The 22461-nt window shown below is 46.1% G+C and overlaps 1 protein-coding gene across 5 annotated transcripts in view; it reads left to right on the top strand.

Annotated features, from left to right (window-relative positions):
* daam2 (dishevelled associated activator of morphogenesis 2) overlaps window positions 1-22461 on the top strand; it is a 326991-nt gene that overhangs the window by 202769 nt on the left and 101761 nt on the right. For all 5 annotated transcript variants that reach the window (XM_043687248.1, XM_043687244.1, XM_043687246.1 and 2 more), the window contains exons 10-14: window positions 2823-2940; window positions 6334-6472; window positions 8836-8894; window positions 11971-12161; window positions 19074-19244. In XM_043687248.1, coding sequence (XP_043543183.1) covers window positions 2823-2940; window positions 6334-6472; window positions 8836-8894; window positions 11971-12161; window positions 19074-19244 — 678 coding nt within the window. The remainder of the gene's footprint in view (window positions 1-2822; window positions 2941-6333; window positions 6473-8835; window positions 8895-11970; window positions 12162-19073; window positions 19245-22461) is intronic.

Genomic DNA, 22461 nt, shown 5'->3' with positions numbered 1-22461 from the left:
ATTATTATATCAATAGCCACCTATTACAACCAAAAAATCATAAGACATTGGAACTGAAAGTCAGCCCATCGAGGCTGCTCCACCATTCAGTGAGATTGTGGCTGATCTGATAATCCTCAACTTCACTTTCCTGCCTTTTCGCCATAACCCTTGATTTCCTTACTGGTTAAAAATCTGTCTCTCTCAGCCCTGATTACACATAACAACCTGACTCACTACCTCCTGAGGGAAGAAATTCCTCCTTTTCTCTGTCTTAAATGTATGACCCCTTATTCTCAGAGCCATGATGTAAATGTGCTGGTGTTGGATTGGAGTGGACAAAGTCAGAAGTCACACGACACCAGGTTATAGTCCAACAGGTTTATTTTGAAAGTTTTTGGAGTGCTGCTCCTTCGTCAGGTGAAGCCGATATCATGATTCCATTGATCTACTTCTGTTCTGTAATCATCAATGCTCAACAAAGGTTTGTCTGCTTGCTGGCTGGCTTAGAAGAACCAGCAAGCTCTGGAATTCTGGTTTGAGCCAAGGCACACATGATACAGACTTCACCCGATGAACGAGCAGCGCTCTGAAAGCTTGTGATTTCAAATAAACCTATTGGAGTATAATCTTGTGGTGTGCGACTTCTGACTTATTCTGAGATTTTGTCCTTTGGCCCCACAAGCGGGGACTGCCTTTGCATATCTCCTCTGTTAAGTCTGCTAAGAATCTCATAAAGTTTCAGCCAGGTTGCCACTCATTCTTCTAAACTCCAACAAGTATAGCCCTAACCTGCTCAATGTCTCCTTACAAAACATTCTCTTCCTACCCAGGATCAACCTAGTGAACCTTCTCTGGTCTGATGAAGGGCGTATGCCCAAAACATCAATTCTCCTGCTCCTCAGATGCTGCCTGACCTGCACCACACTCTCGACAGTAGTCTGACGAGCGCCTTGTTTAAGCAAGACCTCCCCATTTTTATATTCCAATCCCTTTGAACTAAAGGCCAACATTCCATTTGCCTCCTCCATTACCTGCTGAACTTGAACATTAACTTTCTGTGATCTATATCCCAAATGGTTTGGTGCTGTAATTTTCAGCATTCTTCCTCAAATTAAATCATGTTCAGCCCATCTGCCAAAGTCCATAACCTTACATTTCCCACATTATGCACCACTTGATTTCCAACCAATTTTTGCCATCCATAAATGTGGCTGCAGTACATTCACTTTCCTCATCCAAACTTATTGTAAATAATTGTGACTCGAGCAGTGATCCCTGTGGCATTCTACTTTGTGATTAGATTCCCTACAGTGCAGAAACAGGCCCTTCAGCCTATCTAGTCCACACCGACCCTCCAAAGAGTAACCCACCCAGACCCATTCCCCCTAACTAATGCACCTAACACTACGGGCAATTTAGCATGACCAATTCACCTGACCTGCACATCTTTGGACTGTGGGAGGAAACCGGAGCACCCGGAGGAAACCCACGCAGACACAGGGAGAGTGTGCAAACTCCACACAGGGAGTCGTCTGAGGCTGGAATCGAACCCTGGTCCTTGGCGCTGTGAGGCCGCAGTCCTAGCCACTGTGCTGCCCTTGCAGGTTGCCATCCTGGAAGTGCCCTCCTTATCCCAACTTTGTCTTTTATGAGTTAGCCAATCATCAATTCAGTCACCTTGGGCTCTTGTCTTATTAAGTAACCCAGTGTGTGGTTATTAGACAGCTTCTGAAAATCCAAATCTTTTACGTCGACTGTCTCCCTTTATCTATCCTGCCTGTTATCTCCTGAAAGAACTGTAGTATAGTGATTTCCCCTTCAAGAAACCACAATGACTCTGCTTGGTCATAGTGTATATTGTGAAATGACAGTCAGTGGTGAACTGCTTTGGTGAATGAAGAAAGGAGCTGTTTCAGAGGCAATGGGTTTATCCTTGAGGTGGCTGGTTGTACAGATATGCCTTCAAATAGAATCAGCAATTACTTGAAATGTAAGCACCGTCACAAATTAAAACCTGGAAATCGACAGGAATCATGTTCCCACGGGAAGGACTCTCAATTCCTTGAACCTACTGTAACCCAGTTTGAATGTGGTTTATCTGTGTCACAGATCAGTGGCTGGTTTACAATGTACAGTGACGCCAAACCCGATGGGTTGGATTCCCACACTGGCTGAGATCACCATGAAGGCCCTGCCTTTTCAGCGTCACCCCTCGCCTGAGGCATGGCGAGTCTCGGGTTAAACCACCCCCAGTCATCTCTCCCTCCAACGAGAGCGCAGACCTACGGCAAGGTTCCCCTGTCTGTATCATGACTCCATTGATCCACTTCTGCTCTGTATCCTCAATGCTGAACAAAGATTCAACCCAGGTCTCTGGTGCTGTGAGGCAGCAATGCTAACCACTGTGCCACCGTGCCGCCCACTAATTTGGCTATCTTCTAATTTGGCTCCATCCATCCCCCGATATCTGTCATCTCTTCCAGGGCCCCGGACCTCTGAGATATCTGTTTTCCACCAAATTTAGCCTCTTGACCCCCTTAGTGGCTGTGGCATCAGCTCTGGAATCTGAGACCTCTCCATTCCCTGTCTGTTTCCTTCCTTTATGGTGCACCATAAAAGATCCCTCTTTGATCAAACCCTTGTTTACCTCGCTAACGTCACCTCTGTTTAATAACTTCCAATGTCGCTCACTCGAGGATTTTGTTTGATAATGTTCTTGTGTAATACTACGTGTAAGTTGATGTTAAGATACTGGTCATCTGACAGATGTTGTGAGATGTGCTAAAAATGCATGTGCACTGTAATGTACTGAGCCGCGATTTAATCTCTCTACTGTCCAGGTGCACATTGACACCAGGAGCACAAGCCAGATGTTTGAGTTGATTCGGAAAAAGCTGAGTCACACGGAAGCCTATCCACATTTGGTGTCTATCCTCCAGCACTGCCTCCAAATGCCCTGTGAGTGGAATTCTCAGTAGAAATGCTTTCTCTCCTGAATCCTGATGACTTGAGATGGGAGTAGAGCGGACAGAATCCAGGCCACGGTTCCATAGCCATCGAGCATCTCCCAGCCATGGTCAAATGGAAGTTTGAATTTCATCTGTAAAATCAGAAATTGCTGGGAAAACTCAGCAGGTCTGGCAGCTTCTGTGGAAAGAGAGCTGAATTAACTCTTTGGATCCAGTGACCCTTCTACAGAATTGCTCTGGAAATGTTAACTCTGCTTTCTCTCCACACATGCTGCCAGACTTGTTGAGTTTCTCTAGCAATTTCTGATTTCTGGCATCAGCCATTCTTTGGTTTTTAGAATTGCATATCAGCCCTTGAAATGAAAAGACAGGCATAATTAATGGAGGGAGGCTATGCATAATGTTAATGTCACTAGGCTAGTGAGCCAGAAGCCAGCTTAATGCTATGGATTGGCATCTCACCAAATGGTGAAATTTGAATTAAATTACAAGTTGGAATTAAAGAACGACGGTGTGTTGGTGACCATGCAACCATTGCCGGTTGTTGAAAACACTGATGTCCAATGGGGAAGAAAATCTCCAATCCTTATATGGACTGGACTACATGTGACTCCAGTCCCTCCCCTGAAATGCACCTAGCAAAGCACTCAGGTCAAGGAATGGGCAATAAACACTGGCCCATGTCCCATGTATGAGCAAAAACAAAATGAATGAAAAACAACCAGTAGGCAGAAGACAAAACAGTTGCTAAAGCAGGAAGCAAAGCTGGTTTGGAGAGATGGCCAGTGAAAAACACGGGTCATGAGAACGTTCAGAGAGAGGCGTCAGTATTCAGTGTCTGAGTTCTCTTGGTGAGGAGGCAGCTGGAAGACCAGGCAGGGATGAGATGGTAGCCTGACAACTACAGTCAGAAGCAGCAAGCATTGAGCTGTTGATACAGGGTTGGAAGAGATTGCAGAGAGCAAAACAATGGACAGATGTACGGACAGGTATTGAAGCACTTCATGCTAATTTAGTCAACTGGATTAGTCAACTCAAGAGAACAAAGGTTTGAATTTAGCACCTTGTGGAATGATATGGTTCAGCCATTCTCAATCAACCTTCAATAAATTCGAAACAGTCTCCATTCATCCTTCTCGCTCATAGAATTACATAGAAAAAATACTCTGCCCATCAATCCATTACATTATTTCATACTATCTCATCTATAGCTACCAACAGATCCTTTCCCCCTCATGTACTTATTTGGCCTTCCCTTTAAATGCACCCATGCTGCTTAATTCAATTTGTAATATCAACAATGTTATGCTGTTGGCAAATGGGGAGGAGGAGAGAGTGGAACGGATGTGGACACCTTTGTCAACAGCATAAAGACTATCATTTCCCATTTCTCCTCATCTACACTTCTCAAAGGCAGGCTGGAAAGGATAGTAATTGCTGACCTTCCCAACAATGGCCATGTCTCATGCCAGAATAAGAAATAGGTTGGCAATTCCCACAACTCAACTAACCCTTGGTTGAAAAGATTCTGCTGAATTCCCAATGGATTAATTTGTAACCATAAATTTATGTATTTTAGTTCTGGTCCGATCCATAATTGCATGAAAACTGTTATTTAGGAAGTGGAGACAGGTAGATTTAGCGACACAGACTACCACAGCTATGGGTTGTGTGTTGGACAATAAGACTTAAGAAAGGGAGAGTGCTGAAGTACTCTATCCATCTCTGCACAGGTGAGCCTTCAATGAGTGGTTTACACCTGTTCATTCCTGAAGGCAGTGACTTACTCTGAGTTACTGAGACCCTGGGCTCCCTCCAGGGTCTCACTCCAGCCTTCATGTTGCGAGCCTGATGGGATGGAGAAGAGCAGGACTGGGGAGAGGGGGTGCTATTGACTGGCTGTTCAACGACGCATGGTTATTTCATCTTGAATTAAGGGGTCATCTGCAAAAGCTGGCCTAAAATGGACTTAACATAGACAATCAATAGGAAACTAGCTTCCACACTGTCACTTCACCAGGGAAGAAAGACAAGGTGGATTAGTAAGCCATCAACCACCAGCTGCTGAGGTATGAGGGGGATATTGAAGAATCAGCGTTACAGGCAAATCTCTCTCACCACTATTTTCTGAGGCTTGATAGGGGGAGTTTTGGATGTGTTACCATGGAAGATAATTTAATAACTGTTATTACTAGCTGAGACAGTGGCGATTGGTACTAGATTTGCCATGGGTTATTTAGCCTGCTCCCTGCTGGTGCTCATTTAACATCCTCACACAGACCACATTCATTAAGTCCACCCCCCCCCCCCCCCCCCCCACTCCATCTGATGTATCTCTGTTTGTCTGCAAGGTATTATTTATTTTACATTTCGGTCCGAGGGCTGGATGAATGATTGCACGATGTGCATCAAGCTCTGTTCAATAGAATGCCCGAGGGTGCACTTTCCAATTGCAATAAGTGGAAAATGTATTCAACAGATGTAGGTTTAAGTAGAAATACTTGTTCACTATAAACTCAGTCTTCACTTTCTCTGTCCAAGGATATCAAATGCCGCTGTGTATCCTTGGGTTACGAGTCTGCTGCCATCGCCTGGCCTTTCCATCATTAATTTCAGTCATGGCTGCCAAATCGAACAACATGTGGAGGGTGGAGGTGGGTTGGTTAAGATAGGGAGCAGCTCGGCTGAAATCCACGGATTGCACAGCGGATTGCCAAAGAGGGATCATCCTCAGAGAGCTGACAGGATGCCTCCATGAAACAGAGAAACAGGAAGTACCTGAAACATCCCTGCGCCTAACCCCCCCTCCCCACCTCAATCTTAACTCCATTTATCTGCCTCGATTCCAGGGTCACACCCTGACCCTCACTGAAATAGCTCTTCAGAGGCCAGCATCCCTTCACAAATCACCCTTTACTTACAAATACACAGCCTCTGACAATAGCACTGGCTAATTCACTGAGTCCAGGGGATCAATATCTCTGACATTCAACCTTTTTTATGTCAGTCAGGGCTCCCCGATTGGACCAGATTAACAGCCTCATAGAGATACTCTATGAGGTCCAGCTGCTGAACAAAATTCTTCCAATATCCATTCTGAAGAGAAATGGCTTCCCCCTCTAGCAGGCTCGTTAGCAGCCTCAGGAAACAGGGTTTCAAATTTCCACAACTTTGCGGTGAAAAAGTGCTCGCGTAGATCAACCCTCACCCCCGGACAATGGTAAACTTGTTGGTCTGAACCTCATCAGCAGCATCCTTGCATGGTCCTCTCACCCCTCCGCGTCTTCATACTGGTCCTTCATCATGATGTTTCTGAGTCTCAGTCTGCGATGGGTCAACGTTTCTCACCCTAATTCTGATTCTGAAATGTCCTTCACTTCAGGGAAGAGAAATGGCACTAACAACCAGCACTGGCAGCTCCTCGACAGAATACTGCAACAGATCGTTCTGCAGGACGAGAAAGGGGAGGATCCTGATGTTGCACCATTGGAGAACTTCAATGTGAAGAATATCATTCGGATGTGAGCATTGCCTGTGACTCATTCACTCTGGGGAGCGAGTGTTGTTGGATGAGACCTCCTGTACTGGTGTGGTACCCATTACAAAGCGTTCATTGATTGAGCCAGCAAGTCCCAGGGTGTTTTCCCCCTTTTACCTCCATGTTCACCAAATTACAATGATTCCTCATCTCAAGAAAACATTGAGAGATTAAAAATCCTTATCCATTGGTTCAACTGCCACCATGCTTCACTGCTCCAACTCTTCGTTATTTCCTTCCACAATCCTCTGACAACTCAGCCCTCCTCCATTCCGGCCTCCTACGCGTCTCCCACCACTCGCAGTCGCTCCTTCAGCTGCGGAGGTCTTAAACCCTGGAATTCTATCGCGGAAACCTCTCTTCCTCGTTGTTCCATCCTCCTGCATTATAGCGTGTCTCATCACCTCCAACCCCCAACCCCCTACCGATCTTTCCTGGCTCGCTCGCTGTCAGTTTTTACTGAATTCCCCGCTCCTTGAGCAAGGCCCACAACCCCCATCATTATCAATCTGTGTGAGAGCAAGGAAGAGCCTGTCTCCAGGATCCTGCTGTTTTGACTGGCCCTTCCCGCTCTCCCCCCCCCCCCGCGGTGTTCCGTACTCAGCAAGAGCTGAGAGGGGGCAGAAATATTGAGAAAAATAATGCCAAGTGCCAGTTACACCACCTAAAAAATGTGCCAACTTCCAATAAGTACAGACTTTTGAATTTGGAGTCAGAGGAGGCCATTCAGCCCCTCAAGCTATGATTAAAAAAAAACATGGTTGATAATAACCTCAATTCCACACTCCCACATGTCCCCGATAACTTGCCAACTCTTGGTTAATAAGTAATGATCAGCCTCTGTGTTAAAAAGCTTCAAACACTCTGATTCCACTGCTTTTCCAGGGAACGAGTTCTAAATGCTCTCAATCCTCAGTGGAAAAGAAAGTTGCCTCAACTCTTTGCGAACCCCTGATTTTTAAACAGTCACCTCTAGTTCTAGACTGTCCAATAAGGGGGGGGGGGGGGGGGGATATCCTCTCCACATCCACCCTCAGGATTTCCAAGCAGATACAAGCCTAGCCTGCCCAATCTTCCCTCAAAGACAGAACCCATTCTATGGGTCTCTCTAGTAAATCTCAAGTGAACAACCTCCCATGCATTTCCATCCCTTGTTAAATAAGATGTCCAGTACTGTGCACAGTGCTCCAGACATTGTCTCACCAGTGCCCTGTGCAGCTGAAGTATAACCTCCCTCCTTTAGTATTTAATTCCTCTTGCAATAAATGGGGGAGCTTTCAGCCCTCACCTATTATCAACGACATGCCCATGAGGAGTCTATCCTTCTTATGTGGACACCAGCATCCCAGTGAAGAGTTTTGAAGATCTGACACAGACTCCCTCCTCAGTGAGACTGCACAGTTCAACCCCAACTTAATATTCCGTCACCGATAGCCAGTGGGTGAAGGAAGGCATCAGAGGCAGTTTTTATTTGGGAGAGATGTATTCACCAAGTTGCAGATTGCATCGCAAGTGCATTACATTACAGTTTTTACCTCCTCACCACACCCCGTGTCAACATGTGCGTCTTCATATGTGTTCAAGTCACCATTCAATCAGTGCATTCAAGAGTAGAGTGGTGCTGGAAAAGCACAGCAGGTCAGGCAGCATCCGAGGCGTGGGAAAATCGGGCAAAAGCCCTTCATCAGGAGGGCTGAAACATCGATTTTCCTGCTCCTTGGGTGCTGCCTGACCTGCTGTGCTTTTCCAGCATCACTCTAGTCTTGACGTTAATCTCCAGCATCTGCAGTACCCTAATCAGTTCATTCAATCTACCCAGTATGTATGTACCTGAGCTCCACTGATTCTATTCGCACTTGGTGTTACGAGGTGTGGGCGCAAGAGGCTGCACCCCCATCTCCCGGAGGCGGACACTCTGGGGTTTGAATCTATTCACAGGCCTTGATGGTCAAGGAACGTGCGTTCGTAACAGGTTTGGTTATGAATCTGAATTCTTAGAACATGCTAATGCCAGGTCGGAAAAGCAGGAGAGCTTCCTAGTCAGCCGTGAGATGGAGAAAATGTTGGAGCATCTACCGTCATTATCCTTAAATGCAGTTTACAATGTGTGTACTGTCATGGCAACTTGCACTCCCCATGTGATCGTAAACCCAATAGCTCAGTGAAAGACAGTCTCTCCTTCCCTTTGAGGCTGTTCCATCCAATCTGCTGTTCCCTGCCCCCACCCTCTGTGTTGTATCACCTATTGCCTGTACCATTTGGCCTCATTGAGGTTTTGACTATCGTGGATGAGAGAACTCCAGGTCATGTACTGAATGGAAATGACAATCTTTTAACTATCTTTAGGCTAGTGAATGAAAATGAGGTGAAGCAGTGGAAGGATCAAGCAGAGAAGTTCAGGAAAGGTAAGTTTGCCGAGACAGAATTTCACGTGGATATGGTTAACACTGCGGACGCGATGATCTGAAATTAAAACCGAAAGTACTGAAGGAGCTCCAGCAGGTGTGGCATCATCTGTGGAGAGCAAAAGAGTGTTCACTCAGTTTAGGTTCCAAAAAGGAGTCCTATCAGACTTGAAATGTGAACTTACCTCTTGCTCCGCAGGTACTGCCGGATCTGTTGAGTTCCCCAGTCCATTCTGCTTTTATTTATATTTGCAGTTGACAATGTTGTTCCATATCATGATTCCAGTATCATTATGGTGTTACAATTCCCCTCAGATTATCCCAGCCAGGATCTGACCTGAGGGTTGCTTCCTGATTGTTTTGTACCCAACTTCTCTCTCTATCTTGTTAAGAAATAGGGATGTTGCCAGTTCACAGCGGACAGCTTCACCAAAAGCTTGATTTTTTTTAAAGATTGGATTCCCTACAGTGTGAAAACAGGCCTTTTAGCCCAACCAGTCCATACTAACCCTCCAAAGGATAACCCACCCAGGCTCATTTCCCTCTGATTAATGTACCTTACACTATGGGAAATTTAGCATGGCCAATTCACCTGACCGGCACATCTTTGTACTGTGGGAGGAAACCCACACAGACACAGGGAGAATGTGCGAACTCCACACAGACAGTTGCCTGGAGCTGGAATTGAACCTGGGTCACTGGTGCTGTGAGGCAGCAATGCTAACCACTGAGCAACCATACCACCCCAATTTTTTGCCACATAAATAACTTCACTGAACGTACTCACTAAAATAGCCTCCCTATTTTTGCTGCTTAACACATGTCTTGGAGTTTTGAATATTTCAGCTTCCTTGACCAGTGTTGCAGATTCTCCAGACTGAGCTAAGTGAGAGACAGCCCTTGTGCACTATATTCATTGCCTTCACTTGCCTGAATGGATCAGAAACAGTCTTGAAAAGGGTTAATGCCCTCACTGTCCTTTTAACAGTTTGGATGGTGCTGGCTCCATTCTGGAAAGAGTTGATTACATTAACTACAGTGCAGTGGGAGGAGGCTCCAGCACATCATTGCTTGCACTGGCTCTCTGAAAGAGCTAATTCAGCCCACACTTTTCCACAATCCTGCCTTTTTTTTTTCTCTTTTGTGCCTGTTCATGAAAAAATCCCTGTTAAGTGTTGGGCGGCACGGTGGCACAGTGGGCAACACTGCTGCCTCACAGGGCCAGAGACCTGGGTTCAATTTCCCCCCTCAGGCAACTGTCTGTGTGGAGTTTGCACATTCTCCCCGTGTCTGCGTGGGTTTCCTCCGGGTGCTCCGGTTTCCTCCCACAGTCCAAAGATGTGTAGGTCAGGTGAATTGGCCATGCTAAATTTCCCGTAGTGTTAGGTGAAGGGGTAAATGTAGGGGAATGGGTCGGTGTGGACTTGTTGGGCCGAAGGGCCTGTTTCCACACTGTAAGTAATCTAAAAGTTATTACTGAATTTGTTTCATCTCACTTTCACACTGTGCATTGCAAATCACAACAATGCGCTGAATGTACAACTTAAACCACGACACCATAAGACACCATCTGCTCTGCCATTCTATGAGATCGTGGCTGATCTGATATTCCTCAGCTCCATTTTCCTGCCTTTTCCCCATAACCTTTAGTTCTTTTACTGATCAAAAATCCATCTGTCTTAGCCTTGAGCATATTTAACATCCACAGCCATCTGTGATGGAGAATTATCACAGATTCAGTATCCTGTGAGAAAAGAAATTCTTCTTCATCTTTGTCTAAAATATGTGAGCCCTTACTGTGAGAGTATATCCTCTGTTTCTAAACTCTTCCCACAAGGTAAAGCAACATTTTCCCATCTCCCTGTCAGTAATAATGCGCAAGGCCAGAGGGAATAGAACAAGAGATTGGCTCAGGGTAATGAGAAGCTTGCATAGACATGATGGGCTGATTGGCCATAACAATTCTGTGATTCCTCTAAGAACTTTACCTGCTTTAATAAGGTCACCTCTCTTACTGAGATGGGCTAAAGGACCTGCTTTGTTCAATTCTGTCCCTCAGCCTCAGATAATAGATTTAATTACAAACATTTCATTCAACAGGTAGTGGTTTCAGATGGCTTTAGCAGAGTTATGTGTGCAGTGGACCAGAGTGTTCCTAACTAACACCAAAGGCATCAAGATTGGCATATCACTAGCGTTGCCACATTGGTTGTAACCTGGCATAGCTGGTTGCTCACCCATTATAGAACCTCTTCCAAAGGGTTACCAACCATGGAATTTCATCACAAGACCTTCTGTCTCCACCAGCCTCAGCCCTCATTCCCATCGGATGGAAGCATTCATTGAAACTGCCTTAGCGGACCATTGTTCTCTCTCCAAACCTAATGAGTGTTGACAGAAAAAAGAAATCAAATGCAATTTTTTTAAAAATGGTTTAATTTTTATATATTTTAATACCAATATTCACAATATTTCCCCTGAGTTACTGGTAGCTCTGTCTTGGAGTGCAATCTGTAATTCCTGAAGACACTAAGCTAGAGTGCATAGTGGTTAGCACTGCTGCCTCACAGCGCCAGAGACCCGGGTTCAATTCCTGCCTCAGGCAACTGTCTGTGTGGAGTTTGCACATTCTCCCAGTGTCTGCGTGGGTTTCCTCCGGGTGCTCCAGTATCCTCCCACAGTCCAAAGATGTGCAGGTTAGGTGAATTGGCCATGCTAAATTGCCCGTAGTGTTAGGTGAAGGGGTAAATGTAGGGAATGGGTCTGGGTGGGTTGCTTTTCGGAGGGTCAGTGTGGACTTGTTGGGCCGAAGAGCCTGTTTCCACACTGTAAGTAATCTAATCTAACTATATTGTCACCCCTATTCATTTCAATGGAATGATAACTTGATGGGATTTATAATTGAAGGGTGACCTATTTCTTTTGGTGAAAATCTGCTCTGTTTTGTGAGGAATACCCGATACTTAAGGTGCTGCTTATGCCACTGTGTCCCCGCTGGGCCCATGTGTGGGGTCAAAGGTCGTATGGCCATCTGCCTCACGCCCACAGGCATGTGATTGTCTTTTGTTGTGGACAGAACACGTGGAATTATTGGCAAGGCTGGAGAAGAAGGAGAGGGAGTGCGAGACCAAAACCCAGGAGAAGGATGACATGATGAAAACTCTCAATAAGATGAAGGACAAACTCCAGAAAGAGTCAGCAGAGTTGCGCCAAGCAAGGGAGCAAGTGGTGGAATTCTCCATCCATCTGAATGAACTGACAAACTCAGTAAGTCCTCCTCCTGGCTGCTATTAGCTTGTGCCCCTTCAGGATCCCAGTGCTACTGTGTTTAAAGAAACTGCTTTATTCTGAATGCTTGAAATTTCAGACAGATAGATTTCAGATGACTTAGTTTTCAAACTCCATATGTTCTTTATGAATGAAAGACTCGCATGCGTGATCACAAGTTGTCTTATAGCAATCTGAAGCTACAAGTGTACTCATTAAGTGTAGTCACTGTTACAGAATTAGCAATGTGGTAATCCTCATCGACAATTCTGACACGATCGTACATTTTAATTGGGCCCCAACTCCACCCATGCTTTACGCCAACCCTCCCAATTCCAGTTTGGTGTTCAACATGAATACCATCTCTTCCTCGCTGCCAGCAGTTCTGAAGAAGGGTCAGTTGATTCTGCTCTTTCTCCACAAACGTTGCCAGATCTGCTGAATTTCTCCAGCAATTTCTGTTTCCCTTTTATGCGTTTTAAGCGTTGTTTGAATATTGCAAGTTTTCTAGGATGCCTGTTGAGCTTCCCTCCCCTTCTTTGTTATTACAAAGTTATCTTTTATGTTTATTTGAAAGAGCAGACTTGGTTCAATGCCTCATGCAAATGACAGCACCTCCAACTGAGCAGTACACTGGGATGTAAACCCACACCCCGTTCGTGCAATGTGGGTACTGCTGGCTAGGCCAACATTTATTGAAGATTTGACCAGCTGCTCCCGTAGCCAAGCTGTTCCAATACAGTTTCAAGACTGGAACCTACCCGACATTGTGGAAAATGGCCCAAGTATGTACTGTACATCAAAAGCAGGACAAATCCAACCCAGCTAATTACTGCCCCATCAGTCTTCTCTCGATCATCAGTAAGGTGATGGAAGGCCTCATCGACAGTGCTATCAAGCTACACCTGCTCAGTGACGCCCAGTTCGGGTTCTGTCAGAATCACTCAGCTCCTGACCTCATTATAGCCTTGGTTCAAATATGGATAAAAGAGCTGAAATCCAGAGGGGAGGTGAGAGTGATAGCCCTTGACATCAGGACCAAGTGTAGCATCAGGGAATCATAGCAAAACCGGAATCAGTGGGAATTAGAGAGGAAGTCTTCGCTGATTGGAATTATGTTTGGCATAAAGGACAATAGTTGGATTTGTTGGAGGTTAGTCATCTCAGCTCCAGGACATCTCTGCAGGAGTTAATCAGGGTAGTGTCCTAGGCCTGACCATCTTCAGCTGCTTCATCAATGACCTTCCCTCCATCATAAGGTCAGAAGTGAGGATGTTTGCCGATGATTACACAATGTTCAGCACTATTCGTGAATCCTGATACTGAAGCTTCAAGATCTGGACAATATCCAGGCACGGGTTGAAAAATGACAACATTTTTATGATAACATTCATGACTCAAAAATACCAGGCTATGACCATCTCCCAAAAGAAAGTATCTAACCATCACCTCTTCCCCAAAACGTCGATTCTCCTGCTCCTCGGATGCTGCCTGACCTGCTGTGCTTCTCCAGCACCCCACTCTCGATACCACTCCTTGACAAACAATGGAATTGCCATCATTTATTTCCCCCTTTATCAACACCCTGGGGTAGGTAACATTGACCAGAAACGGAACCATCTAAATATAGTGACTACAGAGGTTAGGAATTCTACAGCGAGTAACTCACCTCTTGACTCCACAGTGTCTGTCCATCATCAACAAAGAACAACTCAGGAGTGTGATTGAGTGCACTCCGCTTCCCTGATGGGTGCAGTTCCAGCAACACTCAAGAAACTTGACACCATCCAAGACAAAGCAGCCCACTTGATTGGCACCACATCCATAAACATCTAATCCCTCCATGACCACTGCTCAGTAGCAGCATTGTGTATCATCAACAAGATGTATTGCAGAAATTCACTGAAGCATCTTAAACAGCACCTTCCAAACCCATGACCACTTCCATCTAGAAGGATAAGGGCAACATCACCACCTTCAGGTTGCCTGTCATCAGCCTGACTTGGAAACAGATCAACCTTCCTTGACGTTGGGTCAATTTCCTGAAATTCCTCTCCCTAATGGCATTGTGAGTCTACCTACAGCACATGGACTGCAGTGGTTCAAGGAGGCGGCTCACCACCACCTCTCAGGAGCAGTGAGGGAGGGGCAGTATTTGTTGACCCAGTCAGCGATGCCCACGTTCCACGAATGAATGAATGATAATGCTGGTTATGTGTTCAGTACTCCCAAGATTCAGCCGACAATCCAGCTCAGAACACCAGTACAGGACTGAGAGTAGGCTGCACTGTCAGAAGGACCATCCCACCAGCTGAAATGCATTTTTATTCATGGCTGGAGAAGATGTTAAAGAAACCAAGATGCTACTCAGAGCAGAGAAGTGAGTTTTCCTGGAATACTTATCAGCAGGGTCTTATTGACCATTGTTCACCATCTACAAGGTACAACTCGGGAATATGATGGAAAGCTGAGAAAGGGAGGTGAACCAGGCACCCAATTTATTATTGCCCTTAGAGAAAGATTGGCTGCCCCTTTGTCAACCAGAACAAGGGATACTGTTTTTCATATTCATTTATTTTGCAACATTCTTTGGCATGTTTTTACACAACATGGCAAGCATTATTTATCCAACGCTCAATTCTTTTATATTTACTGCCAAATTTCCCTCACTTTAAAAACACACACATGCATAAGTTTTCAGATGCCCTGCGGTCCCTGACAGGAAAGAGAACATGTTGTTTGTAAAGTCGAAGAGGAATTTGATTAATCTGACATAACATAATGCTGCAAGAGAGGGAATTTCTCATCAGGATCTCGCTGAGACATGAGACAGCCAGAAAGAATTTCCAGGGATATAAATACCAACCAGAAATAGCTGAGGTGAATAGCATAGATGGGTTTAAGGGAGAGCTAGATAAGGAAGTAATAGATAAAGGTCTACAGTGAAAGGGTTAGATAAGGTTGGGCGGAGACCCGTGGGGAATGTAAACACTGATGGAATGATCAATTTCTGAACTAAAATTCTTTTCCATTTCTGTATACTGTAATCGAATTCTTGTTTCCTTTTCACTTTTAAAAGAAGGAATGTTGCAATCCGTGGGCTCTGCTCGGTTGCCTGGAAGAGTTACTCAGGGTTTCATTAATTGTCGTTAGCACGGAGTCTGACTTTGACAGGATATTTGGTCTTGTGCAAAATGGGTTGTCTCAGACCATCCACTCGCGGCCCCACTCCATCCAAACTCCAGTTTTCAGGCCTTTGATTGGCTCTTTTCCATCCGGTCAAAGTTGACTCTTAGCCCCCACTGTCCCAGGGTGGCGAGACGCTAGGTTGAGAGTGCTAGGCCTTTTCTCATTGGAACGGCGAAGGATGAGGGGTGACTTGATAGAGGTTTATAAGATGATCAGAGGAATAGAAGGAGTAGACAGTCAGAATTTTTTTCCCCGGGTACAACAGAGTGTTACAAGGGGACATAAATTTAAGGTGAAGGGTGGAAGGTATAGGGGAGATGTCAGGGGTGGGTTCTTTACCCAGAGAGTGGTGGGGGCATGGAATGCGCTGCCTGTGGGAGTGGTAGAGTCAGAATCTTTGGTGACCTTTAAGCGGCAATTGGATAGGTACATGGATGGGTGCTTAAGCTAGGACAAATGTTCGGCACAACATCGTGGGCCGAAGGGCCTGTTCTGTGCTGTATTGTTCTATGTTCTATGTTCTAGCCATGCTGCTTTGAACTGATATCCTAGTTTTGGATTTCACAAGTCTCTAAAGGAGAACAGGTGCAGCCACTGGGCTGGTTTTATAGAGTCCGTTTATTATTCTTTCCCCAAAAGTGATGCTCTTGTCACTACCAGCTGGTCCGTCAGGCCTGGCCAACACCATGACAGCTGCTCCATTGCAGTTTGACATCTTTAAACTCCTCCCTTTTCCATGGTGCTTTATTGTCTCTCAGGTCATTGAGGGGTAACCCGACGTCAGCAGGGGTTGTGGGAAATAAAACCCGATTTCCTCTTTGGCCCTGTCAGGAGGTCAAAACCAGACCAGGAGCTCATCTAGACCATGACGTGTAAGTTGTCTTGTTTGTCCACTTACCATCCGTCCTTTCAAATCCAGCCCAAGCCGTTAGAATTTAAGGTGAGAGCCCAATTGCGTGGAGCCCAATTACTCCTAACAAGGTCCTTTCTCTCCATATCTAAGCTCCTGTACTGGCAGCAGTTAGCTGAAGGTTGGCTAAACTGGGAGGAAGACAGTTATCCTATAACGTGAGGCAGGCCTATACTCTTTGACAATTATTCGATTAGGAGGTTGAAGCATCCAAAATTCTGGCAGGATTGGTGCTCATCAGTCCTTTCCCCAGACCAGGGAAATTAGAAGGAGGGGGCACAGTTTCAAAACAAAGGGCCAATCATTTCGGACTGAGATGAAGAGAAATGTTTTAGCTCAGAGGACTGTGCATTCTTTCCCCCAGAGGGGTGTGAGTTCTTTGTCGGTGAATGTATTTAGGCCTGGGATGGGCAGATTATTGGAAACAAAGCATATGGAGAGAGGGAGGAATTGAAATCAAAGATCAGCTACAATGGTGCTGAAGGGCAGAGCAGGTTGAAGGAGTCATATCTGCTGCCACTCCGATTTCTTCTGTTCTTCACAGAGCTAATGTCCCGCAGATAGGACTGAGAGACTGCCAGTGCTAGGAATGTCCTTTTCCCCAGGTTTCTGCAGAGGGGTGTATTGCTATGATGGAGTAGAAAAGGGATTTAGACTACATCTGACCACGCATTCCATTCTCCATGCAGTACGGCACAGAGAGTTTGCTTTCTTCATTCACAGAATGTGACTGTTGCTGGCTAGGCCAGCATTTATTGCCCATTCCTAACTGCCCAGTGAAAAGTCAGCACAATGTTGTGACTCTGGAGTCACACATAGGCCAGGCCAGGTAAGATGGCAGATTTCCCTCCCTTCCAGATATTAGTGAGCCAGATGGACTTTTCCAACAATCAACAACCATTTCATGGTTATCATTACACTTTTAATTCCAGATGTTTATTGAATTCAAATTCCACCATCTGCCATGATTTAATAGTTCAGCGATAATACCACTAGGCTATCACCTCCCTATTATTGTTAGTCTCTAATTATTGTTATTATTATTTTGTGATTCTAATACTGTGATTCCATGAGCAATTACCACATGAAAGCAACAATAAGCCGCTGCAATATGTTATACTTAAAGAGTTTTTGTTCACAGGGGCAGAAACAGAAATTGCTAGAGAAACTCAGCAGGCCTGGCATCATTTGTGAAAAACAAGTAGAGTTTACTTTTCAAGTTTAGTGGCTGTGAAGGATCATTGGACTCAAAACAGGAACTCTGCTTTCTTCCCACAAATGCTCCCAAACCTGCTGGGTTTCTCCAGAAATTTCTGTTTTTTGTTTGAGATCTCCAGCATTCGCAGTTCTTTGTTTTATCATTAAAAGGGGCCTGGCTTCTTCTAGATAAATCTGTCTTTTCCCTCCCAGGGAGTTGACCTGCCATGCACTTCTCTTCACCAGTAAGGGGAGGTGCGTTACTGGTCAGACAGAGATCCACTGATCTCTGCTTCTGCAGCACCCCTGGAGAATTTGGCTCCACCCCATGCTTCCCACCTCCCTCAAGGTTGAAGACTCCTTCTCAAATTCCGGCAGTCAGATCACTTGCACAGCGAGGGAGAGCCCCGCAAAGAGAGCAGACCAGCTGTTACAGTACTCCTTCAATGGGATTTACTCCATCCATGGCCGGAGGGCAACTCGATAATCATCCAGACACTTAGATTTTCCAAGCTGTGGGAAAAGGCCAGGGCTGCAGCTCAGAGAGTTGCTCTTGCAAAGAGCTAGTAACAGACACAGGGGACTGAATGGCCTCCTTCTGTGCCCTCGCAATTCTACGATTCCCATAAGTGGACAGCCATTAGATTTTCACTTCAACTCTTCTGTTAGTGTTCAGAGAAAGTAAGCAATCCAGAAGGATCCATTTGCTTCACTCTGGGTGGGGGTGGGGGTGGGGGTTTGGGATCTTTGGAAAACCACAGGACACTAGATAAAATCTTACCTCTCCACCCTTCAGGCTCTCTGCCTGTATTCCTGATGAAGGGCTTTTGCCCGAAACGTCGATTTTACTGCTCCTCGGATTCTGCCGGAACTGCTGTGCTTTTCCAGCACCACTCTAATCTAGACAGGACACTAGAGGCAAGTCATGGTTCATGTGGTGTGTCTGAGGCTGTTCAGGGAAGGGGGTCTCAAAGAAATCCAAGAAGCCACCCCAACACGCGAACTTGACGTGGGGAAGCAAAGGGAAAAATCTGCCTTTGGGTCATTGGCTCAATGGCTCGACAGCAGACTCTTTCAAGAGTTTATATCGTAGTGAGGTTATTGCGGCTTGGGGTGAACAGCATTGTGGAATGCTGTTACTGGAGAATAAACCATGTACAAGCTTCCAGTCATCATGGATAGACTGTTTAACAATGTGAGTGTGTAAAACCCGATGAATGCATAAATCCATTATTGTCCTGCCCGTGCTGGAGGGGCTGAATGGTCTCCTCAAGGTAAATGTTTACCCAAGCAGTACTACCAAAGATGGTAAAAGAACCAAGAACTGCGACTGCTGGAAATCTGAGACAAAAACAGAAAGTGCAGGAGAAGCTCAGCAGGTCTGGCAGAGTCTACGGAGAGAGAGAAACCAGAGTTAACGTCTCGGGTACAACTTCTGAAGGTTTTTACTGAAGAAGGATGGCTGGGACCCGATGTGTTAGCTCCGGCGCTTTCTCTTCACAAACGCTGCTGAGTTCCTCCAGCGGTTTTGCCCCCGAAGCGTCAGTGTCAGCCCAGTTTCCATTTTTTTGTTTCTTGAACGGAACCCTGACTTTGTCACTTTCTCTCTGTTTCAGAACACGGGCGGCCTCTCCTTCCCCCATCCCCCTCCCCCTGGAGCCCCCCCCTTCTTCAGCTGCGCAGTGCCACCCCCTTTCTGCCTGCCGACGATGGGAAGCTCCAAGAAGAAGGCCATCCCGCAGCCATCGCACCCGCTGAAGTCGTTCAACTGGCACAAGTTGGCGGAGGTAAGGAAGAGCTTTCATTGGCCTGTCTGCCATGGGCGGCCAATTGCAGTTGTCTGGCGTCTTTCACACAACTGGGATGCACTCCAAGAAAATACATTTTGAAGCATAGAGTCTCTGTTGTAGTGCAAGATGGGCACCCATCACTGTGTGCACAGCAAGATTCCACAAGCAGCGAGGAGATAATGACCAGATATTGCCCGTCTGTATTGTCGGTTGGCGGAGATATAATAATGTCCATGACACTGGGGAGGGCATCCCTCATCTTCTGCAAACGGTGCCGTGCGCTGTACCTCCCCCATCCAAGATGGTGGTCTCAGTTGAGCTAGCCAGGCTGCAGGATAGGGCAAGTGTCGTGCCCCCTCAGTATTCCTCCAGCTGGAGCTTGCACTGGTGTGATCAGGAATGGAGGCTTGAACACACCTCCCTCCACCCTGACTGCATTCTGCATGCTCAGCCCAATGGTCTACTTGCTGGTGGGCTGCGATTTGGGTCGGATATTTTGACTGGTCCAAGCACCCCCTTTCCCCCCCAGCAGGTAAACAGGCACAGAATTAGCCGCACGCTAGATATCCAGGGATTTCATCTCACGTCTTGCTGTTCTGAGGTTTTGCAACAATACTGCCGATCTCAACTCTATTTTGGACAATTTGCAATTGGTCTCAATCCCCCAGAGTTAGTGAGAGGAGAACGTAACCTTCCTGATGAAGGGCTCCTGCCAAAAACATCAATTTTCCTGCTCCTCGGATGCTGCCTGACCTGCTGCGCTTTTCCAGCACCACTCTAATCTTGACTCTATTCCTCACCATTGTCCAGTGACGATAAAGGTGGCACTTGAGAAAGCTCAGCAAGTCAGGCCACATCCGAGGGAGCAGAAGAGTCAACGTTGCGCAAGGGCTTATGCCCGAAACGTCAACTCTCCTGCTCCTTGGATGCTGCCTGACCTGCTGTGCTTTTTCCAGCACCATCCTTTTCAACTCTAACTCTGCAGCATCTGCAGTCCTCGCCTCCTTCATTGTTCAGTGACCCCAGCTTAAGGAATTCCCTGTCCAGTGGAACAGTTGAGGCTACCTTGTTGAATAAGGCAAAGATAGCTAGATCTTTGAACAGTATGGGAATTAAGGGTTATGGTGAGGGGGCGGGTAAGTGGAGCTGATTCCACGGAAAGATCAGCCATGATCTTATTGAATGGCGGAGCAGGCTGGTGGGGCCAGACGGCCTACTCCTGCTCCTGTTTCTGATGCTCTTATAACACCAATGGTGATAGCACCTCCCATGTCTAGAAAAACCCATCTCTAAAGGACTCAGCCCAAATCCAAACAAGCTCAGGCCACTTTGCCTAAGACATATAGTGCATTGCTTTCTGTTTGATGACTTTGAAAGCTCTCAGACATCAGGGGCAAAGCTCAGCGAATAATTCCCTCTTGGCGCTTTTGCAAGTGTGTGCCGAGAGCAGATGAGGGAGAGCATAAAGGATCATGTTCACACAGCTCTATGTTGCCAGGGGATTCGGGGGATGGTGTTCAATATTACGTCTTGAAAAGACGCGCCGAGTTGGATCTGGCCAGATTCCCAACTTTTACTCTTTAGTCTCCCCCCCCCACCTTACCCCAAAACAAATGCAAATCTCACGAGAAAGAAACATCAAGGTTAAATGATAGTCTGGAGACCAGAAAAATGTCTAAGTGGAAATAGAACGAAACCTGATGTAGATTTGCAATGTCTTGCGCTCCTTTGTTGTTTGGAGTGTTTGGTTTTACGACATGCTTGGCAGTCATTGTGGAATGCAGAGTAATTGTCATCATAAACAGGACCCTTCCATTAATCAGAATCCCGTCATCAGTTGTTTTTATTGGCTGGAGCAGAGCGAATTATTTTGGAACAGTAGTTTCTGGGTTTCGTCCATATGTGGAACAAAAGGGAGCTTGGACCATCTCCCTAACAGAGGATGAAGAGCATCTTCTCTCTCTTGTCATGGGTTCAGATGATGCAGATACCCAAACAAACCTTCGAATCATAGAATCCCTACAGAGTGGAAGCCCATCAAGTTCACACCAACCCTCCAAAGAGCCAGACTCACTTCCCTACCCCATCCCTGTACCTACCCCACAGTGAGAAGGGTACTCACTTACTACTACCCACCTACATTTCTCATGGCCAATCCACTTAACCTGCCCAACTTCAGACTGTGTGAGGAAACTCACACAGACACAGGGAGAGCAAGCAAACAGACAGTCGCCCAAGGGTTGAATCGAACCTGAGTTCCGGGTGCTGTGAGGCAGCAGTGCTGACCACTGAGCCACCGTGCTGCCCTTGAGGTCACCTGCACTGGAAGGTGGGAAATGAACTCATGAGCTGAAATCGTCCGACCTCAGCTGTTAAAGTTCAAATGTTCTCTCAAGGACGACAGCCAGTATCCCAGTGGGAAACTGACCACGTTGCAAAACTCCTCACATTCACTCCGAGAGGTGGGAAGCTTACTGGTGTAGGCAGTAGGAAATATTGTCCATGAGGGAGCTCCAAACAGAACAAGGTGAGATCATGGTGAAGCTGTCTGATGTTATGATTTTGAGGGATGGTCAATGTTAACCAGGAGGCCGGAGATAACTTCTTTGAAATAGTACCATTCAATCTTTTACCTTTCTACCTAGAAGGGTTGAGTGTCAGTTGGTGGATGTCTTCACTGAATCTGTAAGTCCTGACTGCTATGTTATGGGCATCGTGAAGGAGCTGCTATTCTGAATCTGATCCAGCTCTAGGTGACCTGGCATTGCAAGAGGATGATGTAGAGGGGAATTCACTCGATTCTTTATCTGTGATGTGCTTATCCCAGGGGTTTCTCTGAGAGAAAGCACAAAGCCATGGTAGGAATAGGGAGCATGCAATCACAATGGCGTTGGGAAGAGCAATGCAGGTTGGGTAAATGGCTACGGAAGTAAAGAATGGAAGGCGATTTGCTGAGATGGTGGAACGAGAGCCAAACAAGTCAGAAACCAGTGAGCAAATCATCTGTCAACTCGAAGGGTGTGATTTTATGATTTCTTTTGAAGTTTGGCGGGGGAAATTTGGAGGGTGAATGTTTGAGGAGGCGTACTAACACACCACCTCCACCGTCAAGGTCAACCACCCAATTGCTCACCTGTCAGCTCATTAGGACAGACCAAAGGCCCACATATCACTTTTCCAAGACCTCAGCCACCAACTTCCCAGCAGCCTTCGG

This window comes from Chiloscyllium plagiosum, chromosome 3, assembly GCF_004010195.1.
Source record: "Chiloscyllium plagiosum isolate BGI_BamShark_2017 chromosome 3, ASM401019v2, whole genome shotgun sequence".
Lineage (NCBI taxonomy): Eukaryota > Metazoa > Chordata > Chondrichthyes > Orectolobiformes > Hemiscylliidae > Chiloscyllium > Chiloscyllium plagiosum.
This window is presented reverse-complemented; position numbering and strand designations above follow the sequence as displayed.